The 27,425-nt window shown below is 36.4% G+C and overlaps 13 protein-coding genes across 13 annotated transcripts; 6 read left to right on the top strand and 7 right to left on the bottom strand.

Annotated features, from left to right (window-relative positions):
- Positions 1–73: 73 nt before the first annotated feature.
- C9374_005451 (uncharacterized protein) lies at positions 74–2,785 on the bottom strand (the record flags this gene model as incomplete). The annotated part of the gene is made up of 1 exon (XM_044695203.1): positions 74–2,785. The coding sequence occupies one exon, from the start codon at positions 2,783–2,785 to the stop codon at positions 74–76; it is 2,712 nt and encodes a 903-aa protein (XP_044547928.1).
- Positions 2,786–3,830: 1,045 nt separating this feature from the next.
- C9374_005450 (uncharacterized protein) lies at positions 3,831–6,275 on the top strand (the record flags this gene model as incomplete). The annotated part of the gene is made up of 1 exon (XM_044695202.1): positions 3,831–6,275. The coding sequence occupies one exon, from the start codon at positions 3,831–3,833 to the stop codon at positions 6,273–6,275; it is 2,445 nt and encodes an 814-aa protein (XP_044547927.1).
- Positions 6,276–6,323: 48 nt separating this feature from the next.
- On the bottom strand, positions 6,324–8,996 carry C9374_005449 (uncharacterized protein; the record flags this gene model as incomplete). The annotated part of the gene is made up of 1 exon (XM_044695200.1): positions 6,324–8,996. The coding sequence occupies one exon, from the start codon at positions 8,994–8,996 to the stop codon at positions 6,324–6,326; it is 2,673 nt and encodes an 890-aa protein (XP_044547926.1).
- Positions 8,997–9,231: 235 nt separating this feature from the next.
- On the bottom strand, positions 9,232–9,612 carry C9374_005448 (uncharacterized protein; the record flags this gene model as incomplete). Its single annotated transcript, XM_044695199.1, has 1 exon — positions 9,232–9,612. One exon carries the CDS (start codon positions 9,610–9,612, stop codon positions 9,232–9,234), a length of 381 nt encoding a protein of 126 aa, XP_044547925.1.
- A 335-nt stretch (positions 9,613–9,947) lies between these two features.
- Positions 9,948–11,690, top strand: C9374_005447 (uncharacterized protein; the record flags this gene model as incomplete). The annotated part of the gene is made up of 1 exon (XM_044695198.1): positions 9,948–11,690. The coding sequence occupies one exon, from the start codon at positions 9,948–9,950 to the stop codon at positions 11,688–11,690; it is 1,743 nt and encodes a 580-aa protein (XP_044547924.1).
- Positions 11,691–12,027: 337 nt separating this feature from the next.
- On the top strand, positions 12,028–13,082 carry C9374_005446 (uncharacterized protein; the record flags this gene model as incomplete). Its single annotated transcript, XM_044695197.1, has 3 exons — positions 12,028–12,033; positions 12,081–12,615; positions 12,679–13,082. 3 exons carry the CDS (start codon positions 12,028–12,030, stop codon positions 13,080–13,082), a joined length of 945 nt encoding a protein of 314 aa, XP_044547923.1.
- A 134-nt stretch (positions 13,083–13,216) lies between these two features.
- On the bottom strand, positions 13,217–14,892 carry C9374_005445 (uncharacterized protein; the record flags this gene model as incomplete). Its single annotated transcript, XM_044695196.1, has 2 exons — positions 13,217–13,517; positions 13,571–14,892. The coding sequence occupies 2 exons, from the start codon at positions 14,890–14,892 to the stop codon at positions 13,217–13,219; spliced, it is 1,623 nt and encodes a 540-aa protein (XP_044547922.1).
- Positions 14,893–14,946: 54 nt separating this feature from the next.
- On the top strand, positions 14,947–16,020 carry C9374_005444 (uncharacterized protein; the record flags this gene model as incomplete). The annotated part of the gene is made up of 1 exon (XM_044695195.1): positions 14,947–16,020. The coding sequence occupies one exon, from the start codon at positions 14,947–14,949 to the stop codon at positions 16,018–16,020; it is 1,074 nt and encodes a 357-aa protein (XP_044547921.1).
- Positions 16,021–16,648: 628 nt separating this feature from the next.
- Positions 16,649–19,008, top strand: C9374_005443 (uncharacterized protein; the record flags this gene model as incomplete). Its single annotated transcript, XM_044695194.1, has 7 exons — positions 16,649–16,846; positions 16,905–17,238; positions 17,295–17,602; positions 17,649–18,425; positions 18,476–18,610; positions 18,658–18,840; positions 18,898–19,008. 7 exons carry the CDS (start codon positions 16,649–16,651, stop codon positions 19,006–19,008), a joined length of 2,046 nt encoding a protein of 681 aa, XP_044547920.1.
- Positions 19,009–19,036: 28 nt separating this feature from the next.
- Positions 19,037–19,389, bottom strand: C9374_005442 (uncharacterized protein; the record flags this gene model as incomplete). The annotated part of the gene is made up of 3 exons (XM_044695193.1): positions 19,037–19,092; positions 19,140–19,232; positions 19,305–19,389. 3 exons carry the CDS (start codon positions 19,387–19,389, stop codon positions 19,037–19,039), a joined length of 234 nt encoding a protein of 77 aa, XP_044547919.1.
- A 100-nt stretch (positions 19,390–19,489) lies between these two features.
- C9374_005441 (uncharacterized protein) lies at positions 19,490–21,703 on the top strand (the record flags this gene model as incomplete). Its single annotated transcript, XM_044695192.1, has 1 exon — positions 19,490–21,703. The coding sequence occupies one exon, from the start codon at positions 19,490–19,492 to the stop codon at positions 21,701–21,703; it is 2,214 nt and encodes a 737-aa protein (XP_044547918.1).
- A 21-nt stretch (positions 21,704–21,724) lies between these two features.
- On the bottom strand, positions 21,725–23,941 carry C9374_005440 (uncharacterized protein; the record flags this gene model as incomplete). Its single annotated transcript, XM_044695191.1, has 1 exon — positions 21,725–23,941. One exon carries the CDS (start codon positions 23,939–23,941, stop codon positions 21,725–21,727), a length of 2,217 nt encoding a protein of 738 aa, XP_044547917.1.
- A 125-nt stretch (positions 23,942–24,066) lies between these two features.
- Positions 24,067–27,219, bottom strand: C9374_005439 (uncharacterized protein; the record flags this gene model as incomplete). The annotated part of the gene is made up of 5 exons (XM_044695189.1): positions 24,067–24,419; positions 24,470–24,941; positions 25,011–26,527; positions 26,580–26,842; positions 26,891–27,219. The coding sequence occupies 5 exons, from the start codon at positions 27,217–27,219 to the stop codon at positions 24,067–24,069; spliced, it is 2,934 nt and encodes a 977-aa protein (XP_044547916.1).
- Between the last annotated feature and the right edge of the window lie 206 nt (positions 27,220–27,425).

The raw sequence follows: 27,425 nt of genomic DNA, 5'->3' as shown, positions 1-27,425 counted from the left end.
TTTTTTATAAGTTTTTTCAAACAAGGATTACCCAACACCAAATAATTATTAGGTTCTGTTGTGTTGAAACATTTTACTTCTTTTTGGAATCATTCTTTCCTCCATTCACTGCAGCACTCATTCTTCCAACATTCTTTCTATTAATTCTCATATCCTTTTTCATCTTATCAATTTCCTTATTCTTTCGATCGATTTGATTTTGTTCCAATCGTTCACGTCTCAAACTATCCAATACTTCCTTGTACTTTTCTTTTCTTTGGAATGCCTCTTCACTTGCAATTTGTTCACGTGCTGATCTTAGGAATTGATTATCCTTTCTCAACTCTGACATGGCCTTTCGCTTCTCTCTTGAAATCTTCTTTCGAAGTGTTTTTAATTTGGTTTGTTGTGGATCTGTTCCTGCGAATGTGTATTTACTCTTTGCAGAGTCAATATTTGAAGAGTCATGATGACCAAAGAATGGTTCAAATTCAACAATGGGTTTTGGACGTTTGGTTTTGTAATTGAGATGAGTTTTGATTTCATTGGGAACGGGTGTAATGAGAGGTTGTTGTTGTTGTTGTTGTTGCTGAGGAGGAGGAGAAGATGTTATCAATTTCGAAAAACCCTCAAAGATGATATTATAATTCTCAATATGATCTCTGTGAGTTGTTTTGATTCCCTCACTACTGGTAATTAGAGTCTTGTAATGTTCATTGGAAATGATGGATTTTGTAAAATCTGTAGCTAAATGATTGCTATAGATGGATAATAAATGTCGAGCCCATGATTCATTCAAATCTGAGAAGATTTCACTTTGACAGGTTTCTTCAAAGAGAGATCTAAATAAATTTTTAGAAGCATGTTGTTGAGATTGATTCAAAGATGTGTTGAGCCTCTTCTTCTTCTTTCCATTATTACTACTACTACTACTGCTATTAATATCCTTATTGGAATGATTCATGAACACCAATTGGAGAGTATTCACAACATCTGGAGAATAAAAGGTACATTCACAATCAATAATGATTGCAAGACTCACCAAAAACAACACAGTGCGAGTGGTGATGGGCAATAATGGATCAATAAATTTCGATGACTTTTCCAAATAGAGATGAATCAATAAATTGGTAAGTGAAAGTAGTGGACTATCAATTCTCTCTCTGAGAGGATACACTCGAGTAATCATTTTCAATACCAGTAATTCTCCTAAATTAGGAAGTGTCTGGTCTTGATACTTGTTAAAGAGTTCTAATAAAAATGTATGAAATACGTCATGAGCAATATTTGGTAATTTCGTAGTTAACATGAATAGAGTATTCAGAGTATTGTCTAGAATATTCTGTTTGAAATTTACGACGGTTGAATCGTTATTGAGCCATTCACTAAATCCAAATTGTTTCACCATAAAGGTCACAAGAGTAGAGAAGAGTTTCTCATTTTCATCTTTGGAATTGTTTTGCACAAGTTGAGAGAATACATCTGGATGAGAGATACTCTTTTTGAATAATTCATTGAGAGATTGTAAATCTTCATCAGATGCTTCTAATAGAGTTTGATGAGAATCGTCGAGAGAGGAAGATTCTTGTTCGTGAGTAGAATCTTGTTCATTGTCTTCTTCTTCATCAATGATATTTTCATCTTCTTCATCAACAATGGTATTTTCAACTTCTTCATCTTCCTCAATGGACTTTTCATCTTCTTCAATAGTATTTTCATGATCCTCACCTTCTTCATTCATGTTTGAATCATTGTTATCATCAATAAAACTATCCTTAAGATAGGACTCATCCACGTTTGAGTCGTCATCGTCCTCTTCAACAGTCTTTTCTAGATCAATTTCATCTTCTTCGTCATTTTCATTCTCTTCTTCTACCTTATCATCATCGCTGTCAGAATTGTCATGATTCACTTCTTCACTGGTCTCTTTCATTGGTAAGGAATTAGATTTTAAATTCTTTTTAGACAATAATTCATTCAAATCAATATCCTCTCCCTTCTTAATCATTTCCATAAAATTATCATAATCTAAATTTGACATTCCCTTATTAGAAGAAGTCTCAGAGTGTTCCTTAGTCTTGTTATTTGAAGTAACATTTAAATGTTTCATTAAATCATCCATATCACTGTCTAATAATTGAATCATTTCTAAATTCTCTTCTTTTTCCATCTTTTGCTCTAATTTCTTTTCTTTGAATCCTCTAATTCTCAAATTCATTCTCTCTCGTTTCGATAATTTTCTTTCCATTTGGTCATCTTGAGTAAATGTTGAAGAAGCTTCACCTCTTGCAATTCCCTTTAAATTTCTCAATACAGATACTTCATCATTAGTACTAAATTTGGAATCAATATCATCTGCTTGATAGTCGTCTCTGAACAAGTCTCTATCAATAGCCTCATCAATATCACCCAACGATGAAAACGAAGAAAGTTTGGTTTTTTTTCCTTCATTCATCGTACCCTCATCATCATCTTCTCCGATTTGAAATTTTTTTCTCTTTTTATCGACTTTGGAAAGAGTTTTTTCAAAGGCTAATTGTCTCTTATCCACAAATTGATTGGATGGTTTTTGTTGTTTCCAAAAATCCTTCAACAGAGTATCCTTTCTAATGTTGATGTCATTGGATCGGGCTTTGCTGGTATGACGAACTTGGGATGTACTTGTACCTAAAATTTGTTTCTTTCGTTGTTGTTGGATATTTTCAAAGGGATTGTTGTTCAAATTGATGCTTGTGGCCGATTTCGCAATTGTCTTCTTTTCCTCCGCAGACAACGGCCCTGTTCGCTTACGATTGAATTTTGGCATTTTTTTCTCTTCAACTTTTTACATGAATAGGTTTTTATTGTTTTATATTTTGTCTAAGAAGATGTCATCGTTTTCAAGATGAGTACATGAACTGATGATGAAAGAACTGAAAATTCTCAATGTGCGAATGCATTCGTTTTATTTTCTCCATTCCACTCAAAATTCAATTTTGTCAAAACCAAAATTTTGCATCTTTTGTTTCTTGTCAAAACGTTGATGTATTTGGTACCTTCTTTTCACTCGATTCATGATGATACCAAATTCTTTGCATCACACAGACCTGTTCTGAACGCAATTTGTAGATTAACCTTACCTATCTGATGAATGTCCTATGGTACATAAGGACACTTCTATTTAACGCAAGTGAAACTTGTCAAGATGATTTATAATTCCAACGTGAGTTTTGATACAGTCGTCGAATAAGGCTCTTTTTTAGAAGAAGGTCACTTCTTCATTAGGGTTTTTGCTGTTTTATTGGAATTACGTTTGAGGCAACTTTGAATTAAGCTTTGGTTCAATTCTCATTGTAGTTTGAAAAGAAGTATGATTCAAATCCTTCTTTAATTTTCCAACAATTTCCATATTCGTACATTGAAGCGACCGTTTATTGTTCGAAGCTTCATTTATTAATAGAAGCTTTCATTGCCACAAGAAGGTCTGCTTTCATCACTCGTGTGTTCAAAAAAATTATTAAACCTTCCTTCTCAAAATTCAACAACACAAACCCGAAACACACAATCAACAGCTGTTGTGGTGGATTGGCAATTCAAACTCCATTCCCAACAAATATTACCGAACCGACAACAACAAGTGCTCATCCCGTCTATAGCAAATTATCAATACCAACGTTGGAGAGAAACCAATCATCTCCAAGAACTCGTTAATAATTTCAAATCATCCTCTCGACCACTCTCCATTGGAGTGTGCACACTCTCACCTACCTGACTTGCAAACACACCATTGGTGATACCGGTCTGCATACGTACTAGTAGTAGTAGTTAGACATCATCACGCACTCTTTCCATCAATATCATTAATATTCAAAATGAATCATAATCATAACACGACCTTCAAAAAGCTGCAACAACAACAACATGATCCCAGTGCCATGAATAGAACTTTTACTCCTTCAACCTCTCCTCCTCATCATGCCTCGAATTTGACCTCCTTTACCAATGCGAATGGCGAAATGATGAAAAAGGTTTGGCGGAGTTGTGGCAAGAAGGCTCTCATGAAATTCAAGCTTATTGAGTTGAAAGAAGAGCTTCGAAAGAAGGGATGTACATTGCATGGAAACAAGGCTGAAATTGTTGAACGACTTCATGAAAAGTATATGAGTGAGGAACAACCAAATGCTTTAGCCTCATCATTGCCAACGAGTATGAGCAGTAATAGTGGTACCTCGACAACTACCCATGGCATTGGCACGAACAACAATAACAGCACGAACAACAACTATACCTCTCCAGAATCGATATCTTCCACCTCTTCTTTGGGTTCATCACCAAATTCTTCAATTTCATCATCCACTACCCATCATCATACTCCGCAAAGTAGTAGTGGAGGATTAACGAAGAGTGCTTCGAGTGGTTCATTTCCTTCACCGATGAAGGTAACACCACCTCCAAGCACAACACACTCTTCTCCTTCTTCTCACTCGACTCATACACCCATATCATCATCATCCAATAATGATTTATTGAATGAACAACGAAAGTCAGCCTACATTAAGAAGAATACTTCGAATACACCCGTAGTTACATTTGCACCTTTTTCAGCCATGATGAATAATCTTCAAGAGATGACTACCAATAGTCAAACGAGTTCACAGTATACGAATGGGAGTACGAATAGTAGTATGATGACCTCTCCTTCATCCTCTACAACCATTTCACCCTCAACACATTCCAACATGTTACTTTCACCTTCCGTGAACAGAGATGCCTTGTTATCACCTCCATCGAGAGTGAGTTCTGCTCCTCCAACAAGCACCATGTTCACACCTCATCATGCTTCAGGATTGATGCATTCTTTCCATCCTCTTTATGCAAGCATGTATTCCTCTGCAGCAGCAACCACTTCAGGTTCATTATTTACACCAAGTATAGCAACAACAGCAACTACGAATGGTATTACTACAACAACTGCTACTACTGCTACTACTACTACAACTGCTACTACTACGAATCATATGAATACTACGAATATGAGCAACCAAATGACCTCTCAAGGTACAACAACGAGCAACTCTTTGACATCTCCTAGTGCAACGATTGGTTCGACGAATAGTCCTTCCACTCAGCACAAGACACCTTCTGCTACTAGCAGCAGTAGTATTCAACTTCCTCCTCCTCCAAATATTTCTGCCTTGCCATCTTCTTATAGTCCACTCTTTTATGGAGCTCATACCTCTAAATTACCAACCTATCCTCTTGCTGCTTACAAGTTTAATACTCCATTGCAACCCATTTCACCTTATCAAACTCCTTATGGAATGCCTTACATGAATTTTAGCGCATTTTATAATGGACCAATTGGACAGACCACAAAGAAGAAGAAAAAGAAGAAGAATACAACTAATAATTCAGAATCTATGGTACAACCTTCTCAAGAATTAACACAACAAGTCGAATCTAGTGGTTTTGAAACTGATGAATTTTTAAGCCTTGAGGAAATTGAATATTACAATTCGAATGTGGATTACAATTCGTCATCGGATGATCATGGAAACACTTCACAAAAAAGATGTCTTAGTGATACTGAGCTCTATTTTGATAGCCTTGATTCTGAAACTTATAATCTACTCTATCCTCAACCAACCAACAATGCTCCACATAAGAATAAGAAACAAAAGCAAGATCATTTGAACAATGAAGTGAGTGGGTATTATGATGATCTATTTTATGACAATAAGGACAATTTGGAAAGTCAAGGAACAACAAATTTAACACAAATGACTGAAACTTTGAATATGAACGAGTCTTCAAATGTTGTCCATGACATTGGTTTTAGAGTCCGCTTGTATATCGATAACAATTCCAGTGATGAGAAAGATGTCGTGGTGAAAGATGACAAAACTTGGCCAGAAGTTGTTAAGCAATTGATTAACGATTATCAACCATTCTATAAGAGCTTTTTATTTGATCTACCTTCAGATAATTTTAGCATTATCTTACACTCAAAACAACAGGATGAGGAAAAGGTACTTTCAGAAGCTTCTACCGTTCTTGCAAGCTGCTTGAATGGAAGTGACTCCATTACTATCACTCTCAAACAAACAGATCACCACTTGTGTAGATTCAACTTGGAAGTTGATAGCATTACATCAACTGGACCAAATCTATTCGAAGAAGATGGCTATGATCAAGATAATGAAGATGATGACGAGTTAGAACTTGAAGAGAGTCAACAAGATCACGAAAACGAACACAACCAAGAGGAAATGCATTCTGACCAAATGAATATATTGAACTTAATTGAATCAATGTAATGTTTGCGAAGTAAAACTGTAAAAAAGAGATTCCAATTTTGAACTAATTCAAAACCCGAATGTTTTTCGTTTAATGTTTGGTGCAGTGAAAGGTTTTTTGCTGTTTTGATGCTTTTCGGAAAGACGAGGTGTGGAAATGGAAGTTATGGACATGGAAAATGAAGGTTGAGACCCTTGTCGCTGGATTATTGCGCTTCTGGATGGAATACCCACCAAACCAAGAGGTTGAACATTTGACAAAAGTTGCTTTCTTGCTGAATGGGAGCTTAGAAGGTTGGTTCTTGGAGATGGTTTACATGCTGCAGTGCTTGGTGTTTCAGGATTAAAATCGAGGATTTTGATTTGAGCAACGGCTGTGTGACTTGTGTCTGTCTCTGTGTTCTCGAAAATCGGTTGCCTGTCAATATATTTCTTTTTTTGCTTCATCTGTTGTGCTTTTAACCTTAGTTGCCTTATATTTTCCTGAATGAAATCGATTTCTTCTCTTTCAACAACGTGATCACTTTCCAAAAACCGTGTCACTTTCATTTTCACACCGCTTTCCTTTTTTCGTTGTAAAATAAGCTTTTTAAGAGGATCATCATCAAAACAAGCTGCCAACCCGTGTGACTGAACATTTAGGTGGTTCGAGTATCGTTGCGTATTCTCCTTTGTCTGATCTTCTAAGGCTGTTTGTGTTGTTAATTCTGACGCCTTTTTCTTTAAACTTTCATAAAAACTCTCTAAGGCTTTTTTCACCTGCTGTTCCGTTAAATCGTGCTGATCTTCTTTTGAGAGATGAGGAAATAGTACAGATGTGATGGTAGTTTGGTTGTGATTTGAAAAACTATTCAGCCTCGATGAAAATGAATAAGCAGCGTCTTGAATAGTGAGAAGAGAAGTGTTGGTTAAAGAAACTAGCTCTGCATCGGAAGTTTCAGCGTCTTGGGGTCGTTCAGAATGAAATAGTTGCTGATTAGGTTCATCAATAATTTCTTCACAAAATAAATTAATCAGATCTGAGTCTGATTTGTTTCTTTTCAGTCTTGGTTTTTTGAGAGTTAAGAGTTGTTGGAAAGACTTGAGCAATATTTCCTTATGTTTTGAAGACTTGAGTTTGGATATAGATTCCTTCACAACACTGTCATCTTGAGTTGTATTTTCTCTTTTGGTGTGATGGTATAAATTAAGCTCTGTATTTCTAGTACTCAACAGGTTAGAGTCACTTTTGCTTCGTTTGAGTTTCATTTCTGAATCAATTATTGAGAAGAGTAATCGCTCTTTTCCATAATCAAAAAAGACACCATTCTCGTTTCTTTTAGTTTTTTCATAATTTTTGCTGGAATGAGAATGAAATTCTTCCATTCTTTGCACAAATTGTTTTTTTCTCTCCACTCCTTCGAATGTCTTTAAGATGGCATTTCGAGGAATGGGGTTTGAAGTAAGTAACGAAACCACGTTAATATCAAGATCAGTATCAAGTTTGGGACCATCATTTTCTAATGCTTCCTCCTCCATATACTCTTCCATAAGTTGTTTTTGTCGTTTTTCTTCTTCTAACCTCTTTTTCTCTTCCAACATTTGTGCTTCTTTTTGCTTTTCTAATCTTCTCTTTCGTTGAAGATCCCAAAGAGTAAATTCTTTTGGAGCTTCCAACTTGATCGTATGTAAAATATCCTGTAATTCCAACCCAGAAAAATACTTGTTGGCTTCGATGCTTTGAAACAAATCTTCCTCATCCTTCCCCGCAAGACTTAAAATTTTGAAGATGTTGGTAGTTCCCAATTCTTCATCCGTCAAATACGATCTACCTATCACATTAGATATTATTTGTGAATATTCATGCTTTGTCTCATTATCTGAGACAGCTTTCGCCACAAGCGTTTTCTTTTTCTTTTTCTCGTTTTGTTGTTGCTTTCTAATGAGCTTGTTTGTAAGAGTAGAAGGATTGGAAACTGGAGGAGGTTTAGGTTGGTCAAAAATTTTGTCGTTTAACTGGAATATTGAAGGAGACAGGGTCTTTTTAGGTTTGGGAATAAATGGTGAGATTTCATCTTGGGCATGAGGTGAAATGTTCAAAGTTGTGACCTTACTTTGGAGAGGTTTGGAGGGTTTTTTAGCAAGTTGCATTTCCAGTGAGGCCTGTATGCTATCGTTAACACCTTTAGAGAGTTGATGTGTTGGAGATGGAGTTTTCAATTCATGATCTCCTATTAAGGTGTTAAGAGAATAAATTTTGGTTTTTGCGTCATTGGGAATTAGCAAAGTTCGTTCAACGCCCTTGTCCACTTGACTTGTCAGATGAGATCCAAATACTCCAATTTCAGGAGGTGATACTTTGGTTTGAGGAATTGGAGATAGAGAGTGGCTAGTAAAAGTTTTTCTTCCCTGAGGAACATGATTACGCAGAGAGTCGTGTGCCGTACCAGCACTTAAAGGCGAAGTGGGCCTACTATTACGGTTACTACTTGTTTGATGCTGAGACGAGTTTGAAACGGGAGGCAGTGAAGGGCTGATCCGAGGAAGAGGAGAAGGAGATTTTGAAGCAGAAACCCATCGACGATGTTGGGGTGGTATTTGCATGGTAATGCCAGACGGAGAAGGAGATTTTGATAAATGAGAATGTATTCTGTTCGTAACATGAAGAGGTTCATCTTGCTTTGATTTCAGCCTCCAAAGATCAACGGACTCATCTTCCGACCCATGATCGCGTTCCTTCTCAGTATCATTGATGGCAGGCATGAACCATAGCAGAGATAGATCAAACAATTTTTTACCTTGAATTTGGTTCAATTTGAGCCCGCCAAGCAAGTAAAATTACGACCAATAACAAAAGCAATGTCGAGCGAGCCGTTAAGGCTTACACGTGTATCATGGACTTGCTCCTCTAGGTCATGATATTAATTTTTGAATGAAAATTTATGATTCGTATTTCTTTGAATTGCTTCAACATTTCTTGAATGATGCATCATTCGGATCATTTTCTCTTCTTGTCAAATGGCGATGATACAGGAACAGAGCTTTCGGCTTCTCCGCCATAAACGTGTTGAGCAACCTTATACATTTCGTAACTGATTGCCATAGAGAACAAAAAGCACGTCGTAACACAAACTCCATGAAGGGTTGATGCGAAAATCTCTGCTGGGATCAAGCACAACGCCATATCATACCATTTAATATTTGATTTGAGATTTCCGTAAGCTGTGAGAATAAACATGTAAATCAAGCTGCACAAAAATCCGACGAAAACCTTTCCTTTGTCAGAGGAAAGTAGAGTTTCTTTGAAGAAAATCAATCCGAAGAAAGTGATTCCGGCCAGTGTGGCAGCAGCAACGAGTGAGGACGAAGCCGTGGTCATTTTTTATCTTGCGAAATTTGTCATTGAAAATTTGAGTGAAATTCAAATGGCAAGCCCTTTGCTTCTGTGGATAGATCAAAATCCCCATCATGCATGATTATGTTTTGTTGTAGTTGATAAACGAAATTCACACCAATCTAACAAGTCCACTTTTTCACTCAGCAAAAAATGCCATGCTCTCAAGAACACACCGTTTACTTTTATTATCTTCATCATTAATTAAATCCAAGCAAGCCTCGTTATTGAACAAACAAATTTACTTCACTATTCGGCCAAACAACAACAAGTGCAATTTTGAATTCAAAAGTTTTCAGTGTGATTTATTACAAAAAAAAATGAACCAAGACGTTTCTGTATCATCATCGTCTTCCGATGCTACTAACAACAATACCTCCACAACACTTCCATCATCAACTCAATTGGAACTGATTGATGGAAAATATTATCCAAGTGGTACTCATCACAACATTTCGAACATTAAGAGCATTCCAAGCGGTTATCAATGCATCAACGAAGGAACAGCCACTGTACTCTATGCCAATGATACCGAAGCGTTCTATAACAAGGTTCAGGTATTCAATAGAGATGTTTCCACGTTGGTGATTAAAATGTTCAATGAAACAAGAAAAGAGGAAAAATTAAAGCCTTCTAGTAGAAGAAGAAAAAAGAATGAAGATGAAATGGATACATCTTCCGACAATTTAAAGACATATGAAGGATTGAAAATTTTAGAAGCCTTATCTGCAACTGGTTTGAGATCCATTCGATATTGGCACGAAATTCCAGATGTAAAACAAATTATTGCCAATGACCTGCTACCGGAAGCAGTGCAAGTCATCAAGAGAAATGTTGAGTTTAATGATATTTCTGAAAATTGTGTTACAGCCAATCAAGGCGACGCGATTGCATATATGGCATCCAATTCTGGAAAAGCCTTTGATGTTGTTGACTTGGACCCATATGGATCGGCTGCACCATTTATTGATGGCGCTGTTCAATGTGTGGATGGAAACGGTGGACTATTGTGTATTACTTGTACTGACATGGCGGTATTATGTGGTCAACAACCAGGAACATGTTTTGCAAAATATGGTTCTTACCCACAAAAATTGAAAGCATGTCATGAACAAGGTTTGAGAATGTTAATTTCATCCGTTCAAAATAGTGCGTCTAGATATAAGAGATACGTAGTACCTGTTCTCTCATTGAGTGTTGATTTTTATGTTCGAGTATTTTTGAGAGTTTATTCTTCATCAGAAAAAGTGAAGAATATTTATAAGGAAATGGGAAATGTTTTTGTTTGCTCTGGTTGTGAAGCATTTTATACAGAGACTTTTGGTGGACGATCAAGTGCCAATAGTAAACAATTCCATGAACATGGCACGAGAGCAGAAACAATTCCAAAGGAACAATGTCCTGAGTGTGGATGGAGACTTAAATTATCAGGTCCGATGTGGCTAGGTCCATTACATGATTCCGAGTTCATTACCAAGTGCTTGGATCATGTTCAAAAGAATACTCAGTTATTTAGTACTCATAAGAGAATTATTGGATTGTTAACAGTGGCCAAGTCCGAATTACCAGACGCTCCACTCTATCATGCTGTCGATCATATTTCAAGTGTTTTGAAGTGTATGAACCCTCCAATGACATCGGTCAAATCTGCCTTAATTAATGCAGGATTTAGAGTTTCTCAATCACATGCCAAACCCAATGCTCTCAAAACAGATGCTCCCATTAGTTTTATTTATGATGTCATGAAAGAATGGATCAAAACAAATCCAGTGAAACCACATAAGGAAGACGCTAAAAAGACTCCAGGTCAAGTTATTCTAGAAAAGCCACAACAACATACCATCAATTTTAGTGTCAATGAAAAAGCGCTCACTACAAGAAAATACACTGGTATTGCTACCTTTTTACCCAACCCAGAGGAGAATTGGGGCCCAGGAAAAAGAAATACCATTCATCAATCGGTAAAATCATCATCAACCGCCTCAGTGACATCATCTTCGGATCAAACGGATCAGCCTCCTACTGACACCCAACCTCAAACAAAGAAACCAAAATTTGATTAACCCTCAAGTGATCGTTTCAAACAGGGGATGACATACTGAACATGTGCACAAGCATCCACTAATAAAAATTCGTGTGACCAAAAATCTGAACGGCAACCATTTTTGTTGGATAGTTCACACAGGGAGGTGATCACTTGAGTGTTGATGAAACATGTATCCAAATCCGTAAAATGCCATTTCATTAAAAAGGAGAGTTGATCCAGCGATCATCTTTGAAAGGTTGAGTACACTAGGTTCTCCTGCTGTTAATCAATTATGCTACGTATTTGATACCAACACTTAAGGTTTTGAAAATAATCTTCTTGTGCTCAATTGCAAATAAAAAGAAATTAACATTATGACTGTAAGTACACCCTTGCTTAAACACATTCCTCGATATAACCGTGAAAGCTCACTCGCTTTGTAAAAGCACTTGTGTATGAAGCAAGTACTCCAACCACTAGAGTTCAAGAAAGAATTCCAGAACCTGAATTAGTGATGAACGACTCTCAACAAGTGAAATCCTACATGGAATCATGTAAACGAGTCATGACACCCGTCTACCTGTTCTGTTGTGCTCAAGTTGCAAACCTCATCCAACCAGGAATGACTGTATTGGACTTGGGTTGTGGTTCTGGTGCTGTGCTCTGTATGATTGCTTCCATGCACCCTGAAAGTGAATTTATTGGTTTTGATCTTAGTGAGAATATGTTGCAACATGCTCAAGCAGAGATTGATGAGATGAATTTGAAGAATGTAAAGCTTGTGAAGGGAGATATGACTGACTTTTTGGAGCAACATGGAGATACCACGTCCCAAGATGAATTGACTCGTTTCAAGCAAGCTAGTTTTGATGTTGTGATGTGTACCAATGCTTTACATCATTTACCTGATGAGAAGGCGTTACAAAAGTGTTTTGCCAACATTTCTCAAGTATTGAAGAAAGGTAAGTTATTGAATCTTTTATTGGGTGGCACATGTTGATCTGATAATGATGACTATGAACAAGAAGATGGCTCTCTGTATCTGTTGGATTTTCTTCATGTTCGCTCTGAAAAGACCATGCACCTTCTTTCCCATTTCCACGAAGAGGAACAAGAGGAATTATTTACCCAAGACTATGCGAACTCTCTCAAAGCAGCCTTCTTTAAAGATCAAATCTTACATGCCATGAAGAGCTTGCCAAGCGATGGATGTGAACTATTCACAACTTTTGGTGTTTCGTTTTTGTTTTGTATCAAGAAGGAAGGAAATCGTTCTTCGAATGAATCCAGCACCAAACTCTCCACCAGACACCAAGAAACTCTCCTTCAAATGAAACGTGAAATGATTCCATCCAAAGCTTTACAACATGATTTGGAAGGTTTGAAAATGTTATTCAAGCTTGGTGGTTTGAGAACTAACTATCTTTGAATGTGTGAACATCTGTGTGTCAGTACTGAAGGTGCCCCAAATTCGTTGAATGGCATTTAACCGAAAAGTAGAGTCCTTTCTTTTTGGGCAAATGGCATTGAATAAATTTATTCATCTCCATTACTGGCCTGAACTCAAATGTTCCTCTCTTGTGGCTGAGCAAACAATGTTGATGCTTTCAAGATAAGCTCTGAAGTCTCGTGTAAATCTTCATGATGAATGACATAGGCATGTTTGGTAGTGGTGTTGATATTCAATTGACCTTGGTTCACATTCTTGGATTGAATCATGTATTCGTTCACATGCTTACAAAAATCTTGATCATTCATTATTGAAGGGTTAAGCAACATGTCATGTGTTTTCTCAAAGCAAATATCAAATACGTGCTCCAGGAATGAAAGAAGGTGTTTTCTAGGGACCCATAAATCTGAAGTGCTATTATAAGGATCATGCCATTGACAAGCAGTACATTGACATTCATAGCTTACCTGAAGATTGCATAAATATTGTGCTTTTTATCTCTAAGCACTTGTTTAAATGTGTTCATTTCATTTTCCTTATTGGACAATACTCCAAATGAATGTAAAATTTCATTAAATTCATGACATGCCAATGTGGTGACATTCTTAATAATTCTCATGCTATCAAAATAATAAGGAGCAAAAGGAACTAGAATGGGTTGTGAGCTTCTCAACAGTCTAATAATAAAACTTGGTAGGAGTGGAGATGCAATGTTGTGTAACAAGTTGCATAAATGTTTTCTAATGTGAGGTTGAATGAAGTATTGCAACATGGATTGACCATTTGGAGTTTCCTTATGCATGTTTTGCAACGTTGGATAATAAAAGAAAATATTTCCAATACACTTGGAATAAAATTCAGATAAATTCAAAAGGTGCATTCTTTCCAAAACTCGAGAAATAATGTAGCACCCAACACTATGACCTAAAAGATGAATTTTCAAAGTTGGTTGTGAACGGTTCTTGGAGAGTTTCTTTAACATTTGTTTGTGTAATTGTTGAATGACAGTCAAATGGTAGTCAATTTGATCCTCCAAGTTGTACACTTCGAGTTGATCATAGAGTGATCTCGATGTAGTGGAATGACTCGTATGACTTATTTTCTCATTTTTCCACCATCTACTTGGATAGTAATAGGAATGACCTCTTAAACTCACTGCAACCACCAAGTGAAGAGAATTAGAGTTTCTATTTTCTAATTTTTTACAAATTTCTTCCATAAAGTTGTGATATATCAAACAATTACCAGGATTTCCAGGAATAACATAATAAATGTCATGAATATGTTCCAATAAGTTAGTCGTAGAAGAAGTGTCGTGTGTTAGTTGTTCATCGGAAAATAAAGGAGAATTGGATTCATAAGAATGAAGATTATTTTCAAAAGTAACTCTCTCTCCATGATGCTTTCCAGCAATTTTACAAATATATTCAACTTCAATTCCTTCCTGCCATTCTTCTTGCGCATTTGGGTCATTATTGTTAATAAATATTTTCTTTAAATGCTTCTTCATGATACTTTCATTATTAGTTGATTTAATAAATTCAAAACGAGGTAAAATAGGGAGAACTCCTTTCGCATGTTCTCTCATCATTCGTTTTTCAATAGTGTTATCATGACAATACTTTTTATGGAGAGGCGAAGATACAGAGTTGATTATCCATCTTAGAATTCGGAATGTAATGTAAATAAGTGCTACGATAGAAAGAATATCAAAAAAGTTGATGGCACTTGCGTAGACATATGGTTCCTGATTCAAGTCCTCTTGAGTGAAGGCTGCTGCTTCAGACATTTTTTGCTGTTATCAAATCCAAAATTAATTCAATTTTTCGATTATTAAAAAAAAATGAAAGCAGTGAAACGTTACGCTTTGGGTTGTCGTGAAAAAGTTGCTTCGTTAATCCATGCCAATGGTTTTCCAAGGCAACAACATACTATCGGAAGAAGAGTAATCACTATAAATAACTTCATCAAAAACAATACACAAATAACGAGTGTTAACATCGATATGATGAGGGAATTTCATTCCCAACTTTCGAATAGAAATACACAATACACAGCTCCAGCTATTCCTGAATTCAGTACAGAAGACTTGAAAAGTATTCTAGATGAAGTAGAAAAGAGAGTTTACGAACATAGGTTATTTTCTAGTATTAGGCAAATGCCAAGCTCTTCCGAAGATGAAATGTTTCTCAAATGGGGCTCAATTTCTCATGTAGTGAACGAGTGTTACTTTGATGTGCTATCAAAAAGATATCCCTCTATATTTAAGGCTCAATCTCAAAATACTTTTATTGCCGATGAAGGAGAAAACCACAGCAACACAATGCTCCAAGTTGTTTTATTTAAGAATGAATTATATTCAAGATTAGAAAATATGTATCAAGTCATTAGAAGAATGTCTATTAATTTTGGATTATCGGAATTGAATGCATTCGAACACAAATTACCAGACAATGAAATCGAAAGTATATACAGAGACACTTTTCTTGTGATTATGGACGAACCTAATCGCCCAAATGAAAATATATATCAACTAGAGTTGAACGCAATTGGTCAAAGTGGCCCAAATGATCTTTATCAAAGAAATGAGTTAACAAAACCAATAATTGCCAGAGCACAATATCAAGTTGTATCAAAGAAATTTGAGACTAACCCTTTATCGCACTGGTTACATTATAGGTGCTCTCTGGAAGAATGGTATCACAGAGCTGGATGTAAAGACAGAGAGCTGGTTGACAGGACGAGAGAATTCCATGATTGGTGTTTGGATATTATTTCTGGAAAGGAAACAAAGAAAGCAAATTCTAAGAAATTTAAAGTATTCATCCTTGTTTTAATGGCTATTTCATTGACAGTCATTGGCTTGGCCTACTTTGGTTTGTCCAGTCCAACTGAACAGAAAGTAAAGAAAAAGTAAAAACGATAGGCAGTATTTTAGATGTTTATCACACAACCTTTCATTATTGATGTGAAGAACTTTAGTAATCGATAGATATTTCAAAAATCAAAAAAAATGGGCTGAGGAGGAGCAAAGGGACCAGTGATCGTTCAGGGCAACAACAACCCACCATCACTCGCTAATGCCGTTAAAATAATTCAAAACAAATCACACGAATACGGACATGTCATTTCATATAGTTTTTTTATTATTATTGGGTTGTTGTTAGCCATTGGTCTCTTTTTAATTCTGCGAAGGAGAAACTTTCTTCGAATATTTTCATCAAAGACTACGTCATTTGGAGGTTCTACAAGTTCCTCTGTGCAATCATCTGAAACAAATCCAATCTCTTCTTCAATAATCAACCGAACAAAACAAAATAATGGAGACATGGAAAATGTATAATTATTTTGTAGCTGAAGAACGAGAACTGTAAATACTTCTTGGAAGGTGGATGACGGTATGATTCATTGCAATTTTGTTGGTCTCTCTCGCTCATGAAGGCTGACACAATGACCATGCCCGAAATTTCTTCTGCAGGAAGGACAAATAAATTGTTAAGTTGATCACTAAGGCTAGTCATTCTGTGGTTGACCGAATCAAAAAAATGCAAAAGCAAGCGTTCTCCTTTAAAACAGCCAAGTTTCAAAGCATAAACGCTGAGAGTGGTACTACCCAGCAAAAGAGAGACTTGCAGATGAGCAAAGAATCTTTGAAAGCAAGATCAAAGTATGATTTGTTGAAGAACTCGGTTGAAAAGTTATTAAACGCAAGGAGCCAAAACAAGCAAAATATTGAGGCTAAGGTATGTAGAGAACGGATGTCTCCTTAACTCATCAACTAACCCCTTTCTATAATTTCAGTCCAAGCTCCTTCAAAAGAGTCAAACTAGTCTTAAAGCCGTTGAAGATCTGGTATCCGATCTCTCAAAAACTAAAGTCAAATGGGAAGCAGTGAGCCAATCAGAAATTGCTAGACTAGCTAAACTCAAATCCAAATGCGACTCCCTTGATCAGGAATTACAAGGAGTGAAAGGTTTATTGTCAGAAGTGGAAGAGAAGTCGATCATGATGAAGGAAGCCGTTGAAGGCTTGAGGCAAAGAATATCTGGAGATCAGCAGCGTTATGAGGAGTATGTTGATCAAGCGCAGCTTCTCCAAAATGAAAATCAAAACCAAGAGGTTCACCTCGCTAAAGGTACGTATTGGATTGTATGTTATGTGCTCACCTGTATTCACCATTAATTGACCCAGTAATGGCCCAACACAATGAAAGAGAGAAGAAGAGATTTGAATTGGAGAATGAAATTAAAGAGAAACAAGAGGTGTTGCAGACCGTTCTAGCCAATGTCAAAGAAACTATAGAGAGGACTAGACAACGAAGAAGTCAAATTACCTTAGAGCAAGAAAAAGTCAGTCGTCTTTCAGAGCTGATCAACTCTTGTAGCGGACAGCTGGAAGAGCTTACCATGACTGAGCGAAAATCTGTTAGTACCGTTGAGTCTTTAGAAAATTGTATTGAGAGCGTGAGAATGCAAAGAAAACAAATCGAAAATGACATTGTATGTACTACATGTTCTTGATCTTTTTAGTAACAGCTGTTAATAGGGAGATCTTGAGCGAGAGATCAACGATTTTAGACAACATAAAGATGGATATGAAGCTTTCAGATTTAAAGACGCTATAGAAAAGTTTAAAATTAAAGCGGGTGATGACATTAATAACGAGCTGGACACAACAAAGATATCCTCGCTTGCTCAAAAGCTACAGATGAAGGAAAAGTATCTCAAAGAACTGAAAGAAGCGTTGACGGAGCTTTGTTGCGAGCGTGAATCTTTGGACAAGGCTCATAAAGAGTTGGAAGAGGTCAGAACGACATGCCTTCGCGACATGGAACAGATGACTAGCGATATTGAAGAGCATGTTCAATTAAGAAACCAGCTAAACCAACGTCTTGAAGATGAAAGACAGCAATCAAAATTGGTTAGAGCAGAAATTGAAGAGTATCATCACACTCTGCAGAAGCTAAATTCAGAAATATATTCATTGGAACTTGAGTCTGAGCAAAGTTTGGACAAGGAAAAACAAATCATAGAAGAATTGAACCTGCAACTTGAAAAAGCGGCTAACGAAGAAAGAAAGCTATCTGAAATGATATCTAAGGAAGAATTGACAATCGCAACCATTAGACAAGAGTGCGAAAGGAAGCAGGAAGAAAAGAAAGCTCAAGAGCAGCTAGTTAAGAGCGATGAGATCAAGTTGGCAACACTTAGAGAAGACAACAACAATCTTCAAACATACGTTAATAATCTAGAAAAAGAGATTTTAGAAATGCAAAATGCCGAAAGAAATATTAAGGATACGATTAACGAGAAACAAAGTATGGTAAGTATCTGTTCAGCCGTACGTTAAAAACTGGTGACCATAGTGTACAGATGCAAAAACTATCACAAGAGGTTGGATTGATGGAAGATTTTGATCTTCACCAATCCATTGAAGAGTTAAAGCTGCAAGCTCTCAAGGAGATCGAAAACTATCAGCAAGAGGTGTCTAAAAAGTATCAAGATGTGGTAAGTTATTGCTGACAGCATTAATGCAATTAATTAATCCACTAAAGTATGAAAAGGAAAAACAAACCCTTTTCAACAAAAAAGAAGAGGTGGCCTCCAGGCTGCAAACATTGCAACAGCAATATCAAAAATCGATCGAAGAGTTGGACAGTACCATTCAATCGTTATCTGAAAAATTACAAAGTGGAAATGTTGAAGATATTAAGGTTGCTGAAAAACGTAAATCTGAGGTAAGTAGTACACGTGTTAAATTCCCTTCATTACATTTGTATTTTCCACGTCACCAGCCACGTGTTGTGCCTGAGCCAATATTTTCTATTGATTTTGATAATGACTTGTTCACTGACAATGAATCTACAAAGGAGAAGAATTTCGATTTCTTTGATGAAGACTATTAAAATTTAGTTGTTGTTGACTCATTTACACTTATCCAAACAAGACCAAAAGTACAATAACGAATGCATTAATAAATATCAAGGGAACTGTTGGCCAAGAGTCAAATTGTTACTATATCAATGTATCAACTTACTTCTCAATAACGTTCTGACTGCGTGTAATAAATTAATAGTTCGTGCTTTCAAGCTCTCTTCTGCTACGACTTCAGGTCTGTAACCAAATCCGACTAATTGATTCCGATTATTAAAAAAAATCATAAAAAATTGATTTTCAAAATCCTCATCAAATTAAAACATACTCCTCCTCAGGAATCGTTCTTCATTCAACACGGCAACAGCGTTCACCAACAACACAATAATCTTGATCAACACCCACAAAGCCATTTTTTAAGTTATGAAAAAAATGAAAAATAGCTTGATGATGAGATGTTCTCACCTCCTTGAAAGAGGCTTGGCTGCGAAGAATCATAATATCGGGATGAAAATGATGGGCAATTGTGTTGTCATCTCCTCTTCCTCGTTAATGGGCTCCAAACATTTAAGAAGGTTTTCAACATGTTATTTAAATTATGCTTTTGAAGAGCGATTGCAGCACTGGTCCGAGTTGGTGAAAAATCAACAAGTACAAACATTTAAACCCGATTCTATTGGCAGAAATGAAAATGTAAATCTTGAATTTGGTGATAAAGTTAAAACGATCACTGTTACCATTGACGAAGATTTCCTCAAAAAGACTCCACTTCAGCTTGCGTCCGAGTTATTCTTTAAGAACGAAGTTAATGAATTTGTTGTTTGTAAAGTGAATGGCCAAATTACGGATCTAAACACCACGTTTCATGAAATTAATGAAACCATCAAGGAACCCAACAAAACTATTCGATATTTCACATTTGAAGATACAGAAGGAAAGGAAGTGTTTTGGCATTCATCTGCACATATACTTGGTTGTGCTTTAGAGAAAAAATTTGGAAACTCTTTGAAGCTCTGTGATGGTCCTGCATTAATTTCCAAAGATACCAATGGTGCTCAACAATTGTTAAATGGAGGATTTTTCTATGAAGGATACATTGAAAATAATCAGAGAATTGCAAACGAGCAACTTGAGGAGCTTGAAAAGTACATGCACGACGTTGTGAAAGAAAAGCATCCATTTCAGAGATTGCGCATCAACAAAGCAATTGCAAGAGAGATTTTCAAATACAATCCTTTTAAATTGGATATTATTGACAAAATTCCAGATAATGACCCTGTTACTCTCTACAAATGCGGAGACTTGGTAGACTTGTGTAGAGGTCCACATTTGCCAAATACCTCGTTCATTAAAGCCTTCAAACTCACCAAGCTAAGCGGAGCTTACTGGAAGGGAGATGAGACGCAACCATTATTACAGCGTGTGTATGGAATTTCGTTCCCCAAGTCTAAACAATTAGAAGAATGGCAGAATAACATTGAAGAAGCTCTGAAAAGAGATCACAGATTAATTGCTAAGAAACAAGATTTATTCTTTTTCCATGAGACAAGCCCAGGTACACCATTCTTTTTACCGCATGGAACAAGAATGTTTAACAAGCTCGTTGAATTCATTAGAAAGCAATACAAAAAAAGAGGATATGACGAGGTCATCACTCCTCAAATGTTCCAAAAAGAGCTATGGATCACATCTGGACATTGGGAACATTACAAAGAAGATATGTTTACAGTAATTGAAGGCACATCAAGTCAACACAAAGAGGAGACAATTGGAATCAAACCAATGAACTGTCCTGCTCACTGCTTAATGTTTGACAGTAAGACAAGATCGTACAAGGAGTTGCCTTTAAGACTTGCTGATTTTAGTCCTCTTCACAGAAATGAACCGCGAGGATCTTTGACTGGCTTAACTCGGGTCAGAAGATTCCATCAAGATGATTCACATATATTTTGTGCTCCTGAACATGTGAAAGGTGAAATTGAAAATTGTTTGGAGTTTGTGAAATTTGTTTATAGCGACATATTTGGTTTTAATTTGAAGTTTAATTTGTCCACAAGACCACAGAAATTTGTTGGTGATATTGAAAAATGGAATAAGGCAGAAGAAGCTCTTAAAGAATGTCTCAAGGGTTACAACTGGAGGCTCAACGAGGGTGATGGTGCATTCTATGGACCTAAAATAGACATTCAAATCGAAGATAGCTTACAACGATTACATCAATGTGCTACCATTCAATTGGATTTTCAACTTCCTATTCGATTCAATTTGAAATACCAAGGTGACAATGATCAATTACATACTCCTGTGATCATTCACAGAGCCATACTTGGAAGCATTGAGAGATTTATTGCACTATTGACCGAACATTTGGGAGGAAAATGGCCATTTTGGCTCAATCCAAGACAATGTTTTATCTGTCCTGTTGCTTCTGACAAGGAAGAACTTGTTCAATATTGCAATCAAGTCAAAGAGGAAATTTTCTCGAGAGCTGAGCAACGTGGCGTGTATTCCAATTACTATGTCGATTTGGATGTTTCAGACAAAACCATGAAAAAGAAAATTAGAGAAGCTCAATTACTTCAATATAATTTTATCTTGGTTCTTGGGGAGAAGGAAATGAACGAAAAGACTGTCAGTGTTCGAAAACGTGATGGAACATTGCTAAATTCCATGACCCTTGATCAATTATTGGACATGTGGGAACATTTGATGAAGACTTATCAATAGTGTTCTTCACTCGTTTATAAATTACGATTTGATTTTTCTTGACCGCACAGTGTTTGCTTGAATCTTCTTTTCTCCACTGTAACCTTTTTCTGATTTTAATTTGCCGAATCTATATCCACCAGTCTTACTGTTGAACTTGTTCTTCAGTCTTAGCCTTGGATTTCTTTGTTCGACTTTCTTGTGGGCAGCAATACCTCTGTTTTTCAGAATGGTGTTGTCAGCCTTTCGTTTTCCTTGGTCGTCTCTTCCGTCATCTTCTAAGGTTTCGTCCTCCAAATCTCTCTTCGTTTTCTTGCTGCTGTTCTTATCAAATCCTCTTCTCTTTCTCTTTTTAGAATCTTCTTCTTCATAGTCCTCTTCTTCCTCGTCATCAAAATCAGAGTCAGAAGCATATGTTAGAGCGCCACTCTCCAACATGGCTTTTTCTTCTTCATTCAATCCATCTTCATCTATTGGACCAGCTTTTGATTTTTCGAGAGCCTTTAAGGCCTCATCTGCATCTCCAATGTATTGAGCCAATGCTAATTTGCTGCTAGTGGCTTGCTTTGACTTGGCATATCTTTGAAGTGCAGTAAATTCATGGAAGGAGTCCATTTCTGCAAGTGGATTTTTGATTTTCAATTCTTCAGCAATTTTCTTCTTGTCTTTTTTAGTGAGCAACAATCGGTGACGAGCATCAAGTTCTGCTTCCTCAATTTGAGCCAAATACTTGCTTCTATTTTCAGTACCGACAGATTCTCGTTCTTCTGGAGCATCTCCAAACTCTGCTTTGAGTTCCTTCAATAATTTACCCTTTTCGATTCTTTCCATTGCCTTCTTTCTTGTTTTCTCAGCTTTTCTTTCGTCTCCATCATCATATCTGATAGCCATCATCTTTGGAGCAACATAAGCGTCACCTTCGTTTTCAGATTCATCCATTTCACTCTCAGATTCATCGAGAGATGTTTTTAACTTTCTTGAGGAGCCTCTCGTTTTTTCCAAATAATCTTCGTCACTTTCTGCCATTTCATCTTCATCATCTCCGCCTTGGTGTTCAGACTCTTCATCATCTTTCATAAGTCTGTCTGGATTGGCTTTGAATTCATACGTCATTGTTGCGTCTTGAATATCATTTGCCATTTTGACAAGTTTGTCAATTTGATACTTCATTCTTTCATCAATTGGTTTTATCTTTTCTAACAGTAATCGAAGTTCAACTAATTGATCAATGACAGGATGATCCTTCACAGATTTTCCACTTGATTTCAAAAGCATGTAAAACAAAATATTTGTACAATAGCTCAAAATCAAGTGATATTTTGTTTCCAAATAGCTCAATCCTTCACTTGTTGCTAAATTACCCATCATGACTTTAGACATTAAAGGATGCAATTGATCCTTAACAGTGGAAAGCTTATTTTTCAACTCCACAAGTAACTCCATAAACTCTGGAGCATCTTTCTGTATGATTGATAACTTTTCTTCCAACGACATTCCTCCTGATGATACTTTAGTTTCTTTCTTTTTAGATGATGGAGTAGAAAGTTGCTTATCAAGCATAAAGTCATCCAAGTAATCAGTGGCTGAAAGTCTCTTGGCACGTTCTTCTTGAATTCTCTTGACTTCTTCCTCCTCTTCTTCGTATTGTTTTCTTTCTCTATTAGTATGAGTCTTTTGAGAGAGTTGAGCTTGTCCCTCAAAGAACTCGCTCCTTTTCCATCGATTGTTACTCGTGCTCATTAAAGCCTTCTTCTTTAATTTCATAACATCTTCATCGGACTCTTCATCATCACTGAATGCTCCTTTGTATCGCTCATCATTCTCCGAGTCATCATCGGATGAATTGGTTGTTGTTGTTGAAGTCTTTGAGAGGGTTGTAATTTCATCATCGTCCTCATCATCGCTTTCGTCTTTTTGTTTTTTAGTTACTTTATCTACTGTTTGTTTGACGAGCTTCTTGTCAATAGGTGCAGAGTCTGCTTGTTCATCTTCATCATCATCCTCGTAGGAATTTTCATGTTCATTGATGAGTGGCTGGATCACATATCTGTCTTTATCCTTTTCCAAAAGACCAGCCTTTTTTCTGAGGTCTGCAATCTTTTTGGATTGAAATTTATCAGTTTCCGACTGAAAAGTATCGGCATCAATGATTGGTTCTTCATGTATTTCTGTCTCCGATTGTTGTTGTTGTTGCTTGTTTCCCTTTCGCAGTTGAGCGAAGGCTTTGTTTTTCTTGGCTGCTTTGCTAGTGTTTGGCATGTTTTGAATTTTTTTTTCCACTTCAAACAAATTTTCGACTTTTATCGATTAAAATTTTAATTGAGGATGTGTGTGAACAACAATCCTCGTAAAAGTGTTAAAACGCGATTTGCTGACCAATGGAGTTATTTTGTTGTTCCAAACAATAATGATCCAAATGGACAAAGAACGGTTGTTTTTTCGTCACTGAATGGCTTGTATCTTTCCTCAGAAGAAAGTAAATTATGTTTGGCCCAGAAAAGTTGATCAAAAAATACTAATAACGAGTAATCTTGATGATGTGTTATGGTAAAATTTGGATCTTCTGAAATAACTGATCTCATAAATTCATCCAGTTGTTGATGCGTTTCGAAACAAATCTTGCTCGTTCCATATTTCTTTTCAAGAAAAGCATACAATTTGTCTTGTTTAACTTGCTCTGAAAAATTGAATTCGATTGTGCCTTTTCCTTCTCGTTGTAACATCGTATTGTAATTAACTTTGAAAAGTTTACATCTACAAAATTCAGAAAATAAATGATAAACTTACATATGGTCTTTCCTATTCTTTCACATTCTAAGACTTTCTTAATTCCCAATACATCAATAATTCTTTCAACAAAATGTTGACAGTTCTGAAGCTGGTCGTGATAAAGCTTCGTAAGGTTCCATTCCACAATCACTTTTGCAATACTATCGATTATGGAGTCTAATGATACATTAAATATTTCTGCAATACGATGTGTTCTCGTTTGATATAAATAAGAGTCAGAAACAAGCTTTCTGGGAATTATTAGAGAATGAGTTTTGTTCCATTGCAACAGAAACGGTCCAACAATTAATGCAGAGCAAACATTTTTCATGTCTCGAGATTTGGAGCCAAAAAATTTAAGAACTGGATTACAAAGTTTTGCCGGATAGGGAGTTTGGGTGTCTTCGATATAGACCAGTTTGATGACAATACCTTGACCTTTCTTTTGTTGGAAAAATGATAAAGTTGTGGGCCAGTCACTAGGCATCATCTGTGAATATTATTATGAAAGAGTTGAATAATATGAAACTGAATTCCATTCATGGATGCAAATACTTACCATTGAATCAGGCATGGTATCTTCAAATGGCGTGTTATCAAAAAGTGCTTGAGTTCGTTGATGGAATGATAGGAGCTTACTATAAAATTGCTGAGTTTCAGCGTTAGACAAATTTAAATAGGTTTCTTTCAACTTGGTCACATCGGTGAGATCAGTAATAAGCTCATCCAGAGTTAAATTCTCAGCTTCCTTTATCCTTCGCGCTGTATCTGTTTGGTTTCCAGTGAAGGCAGGTACATTAGAGCCTAACCCTATTTTAGAGGGAGGAGACTCTTTTGGAGAGTCATCAGAGTCTTTAAGCATTCCCAAAGTAAAGTTACTTTTCTTGTCATCTTCACTTTCGCTGTACCAATCGTCTGAATCTGAATCTGTTTCATCAATTTTTTTTACTCCCAAGCCTTCAACAGTATCTGATTCCAGATTGAAAATGGGTTTCTTTGGACTTGCCTCTTCATCAGAGTACCAGGGATCAGACTCATCATCATTCGCTGATAGTTTAGGAATATTCAATGGCGATTTGGACTTCTGAGAGCCTTTTGTTGAGTCCTCATCGAAGGGATCTTGAATGAAACTGTCTGTCTTCAGCTTTGATGAAAATGATCTGGGTCCTTCTGAGTCAAGATCGTGTGCAAATGATAAATTAATTTCCGAAACTGAAGCATCTTTTTTCAAAAGAGTTTCATCATCGCTGACATCTTCGTCAAAAGATGGAAGTTTCAGCTTTACATGATTGGATTCTTTGTTTTTCTTTGATGACTTTGGATCAGAGTCGGAGGATATTTCAATTTTGATGTCATTATTGTCTAACACTGAAACATCATTCTTGACATGCAATTTTGTTTGACTCTCAATTTGAGACGCTCGTTCTCCTTTTTTAACTATTGGCTCAATTAATGAATTATTTTCCGTTTCCTCTTCTTCATCTTTGAACCAATCTTCGTCATCTGACGTTTCTTCAAAATGTTTTATGGAGCTAGGTGGATGAACATCTGGTCTGAGCTGAGGAGGTGTTGTCACACTGTCTTCACTGTCATTAGATATTCCAATTTTTTCTTGCAGAATTTGATTTGGGCTTTTTAGATCGAGTTCCGTTTTTTCTTCTTCTTTTTCTTTCTCATCTTCAATCCAATTGTCATCATCTGAGTCAGATTCTGCTTCTTTCCACCTATTTAAGTTAGCGTTATCAATTTCTGCTAAATTGGTGAAAGGTTTTTCATCCTCTTCGTTTTCATCAATCTTGTTTTTGATATTATTGTTGTACATCATAAATTCAAGGCTCTTTTTCTTCAAAAAGTCATCATCAATGTTTTCATCCAACTTAAAATCATCACTGCTGTCACTGCTTTCGCTAGTTCTTGGTACCAGTAAAGATTCTCTAGGAGATTCTGTAATTGAAAATTGCTGACCTAATAGAGATTTTCGTCTAGCAAGAGGTTCTGTGTGGTGTACAAGGTCATGTAATTTCGAAATTAAAAAATACTCTTGCTTGGACGAAATAAACTTCCTTTTCACAAAGTCTAAAAAGATGTTTGATATTAAAACTATTTCAATTGAAGAATCTTCACTTACAATAATTAAGACATTCGTCTTTCCAATTTTTGATATCCTTTTTTAACTCCAACAAAATAGGATCATTAACAATCAACCCCAGTTCGTTTCGTTCTGGTTGTCGTTCATTCTGTTGATGTTTTTTCTTTGTCTCTTCCATCATTTGAAGAGCTTGTGACGGATTGGTGCAAAAGTACATCATGTTTGTTTTGTGAAATTTGTACAAATTTTGCCAAAGAACATCTTGATATTTGATTTCCAAATCACGAAATCGTTTACACGCACTGAAAATGATTTGGTATTCAATTGATGTTAAAAGTCAATATTCTTACCTTGCACACATGAGAAGTGAAGTAATATCCAAAAACGAGAATATTCTTGCCATTGAAAGATCATAATTTTCAGAGGAAAGAACTGATCTATCCTCCCCAACTGCAATAGGTGATTTGTCATATCGGATGGATACAATAGACACTCGGTTAGCGTCTTTATCAAATGTTGTTATGGTTGTTCGTCTTCGACTTGTTGTGGCCGACAAAGGATTTGTAGGAGTAAAGGACGATGATGGTGGAGTTGTATTATTTTGTGTTGCATCATGCTCTTCTCCATTGAAAATCTCTCCTGTCATACTACTAATAATTTTGCCATTACTTGATCCCATCTTCCTTGTTGTGATGTTCGAGGACCAAATCACTGTTGGATGATGATGATTTTAAAAACTGTTGAATAAAAGGCTTTTTAAAAAACTATGTTCATAAGATTTTGATCTGTTTCTCTCAATAACAGTTGTTGGAATTATTTGCGAGTGCGATGTGCGGATGGGATGATGATGCTCTGAGAGAAAAGCGGGTTATTTTTTGATGGGAG

This window comes from Naegleria lovaniensis (genome assembly GCF_003324165.1).
Source record: "Naegleria lovaniensis strain ATCC 30569 chromosome Unknown tig024, whole genome shotgun sequence".
Classification (NCBI taxonomy): domain Eukaryota; phylum Heterolobosea; class Eutetramitea; order Acrasida; family Naegleriidae; genus Naegleria; species Naegleria lovaniensis.
The sequence above is the reverse complement of the archived record's forward strand: the minus strand, read 5'-3'. Positions and strand labels throughout refer to the sequence as shown.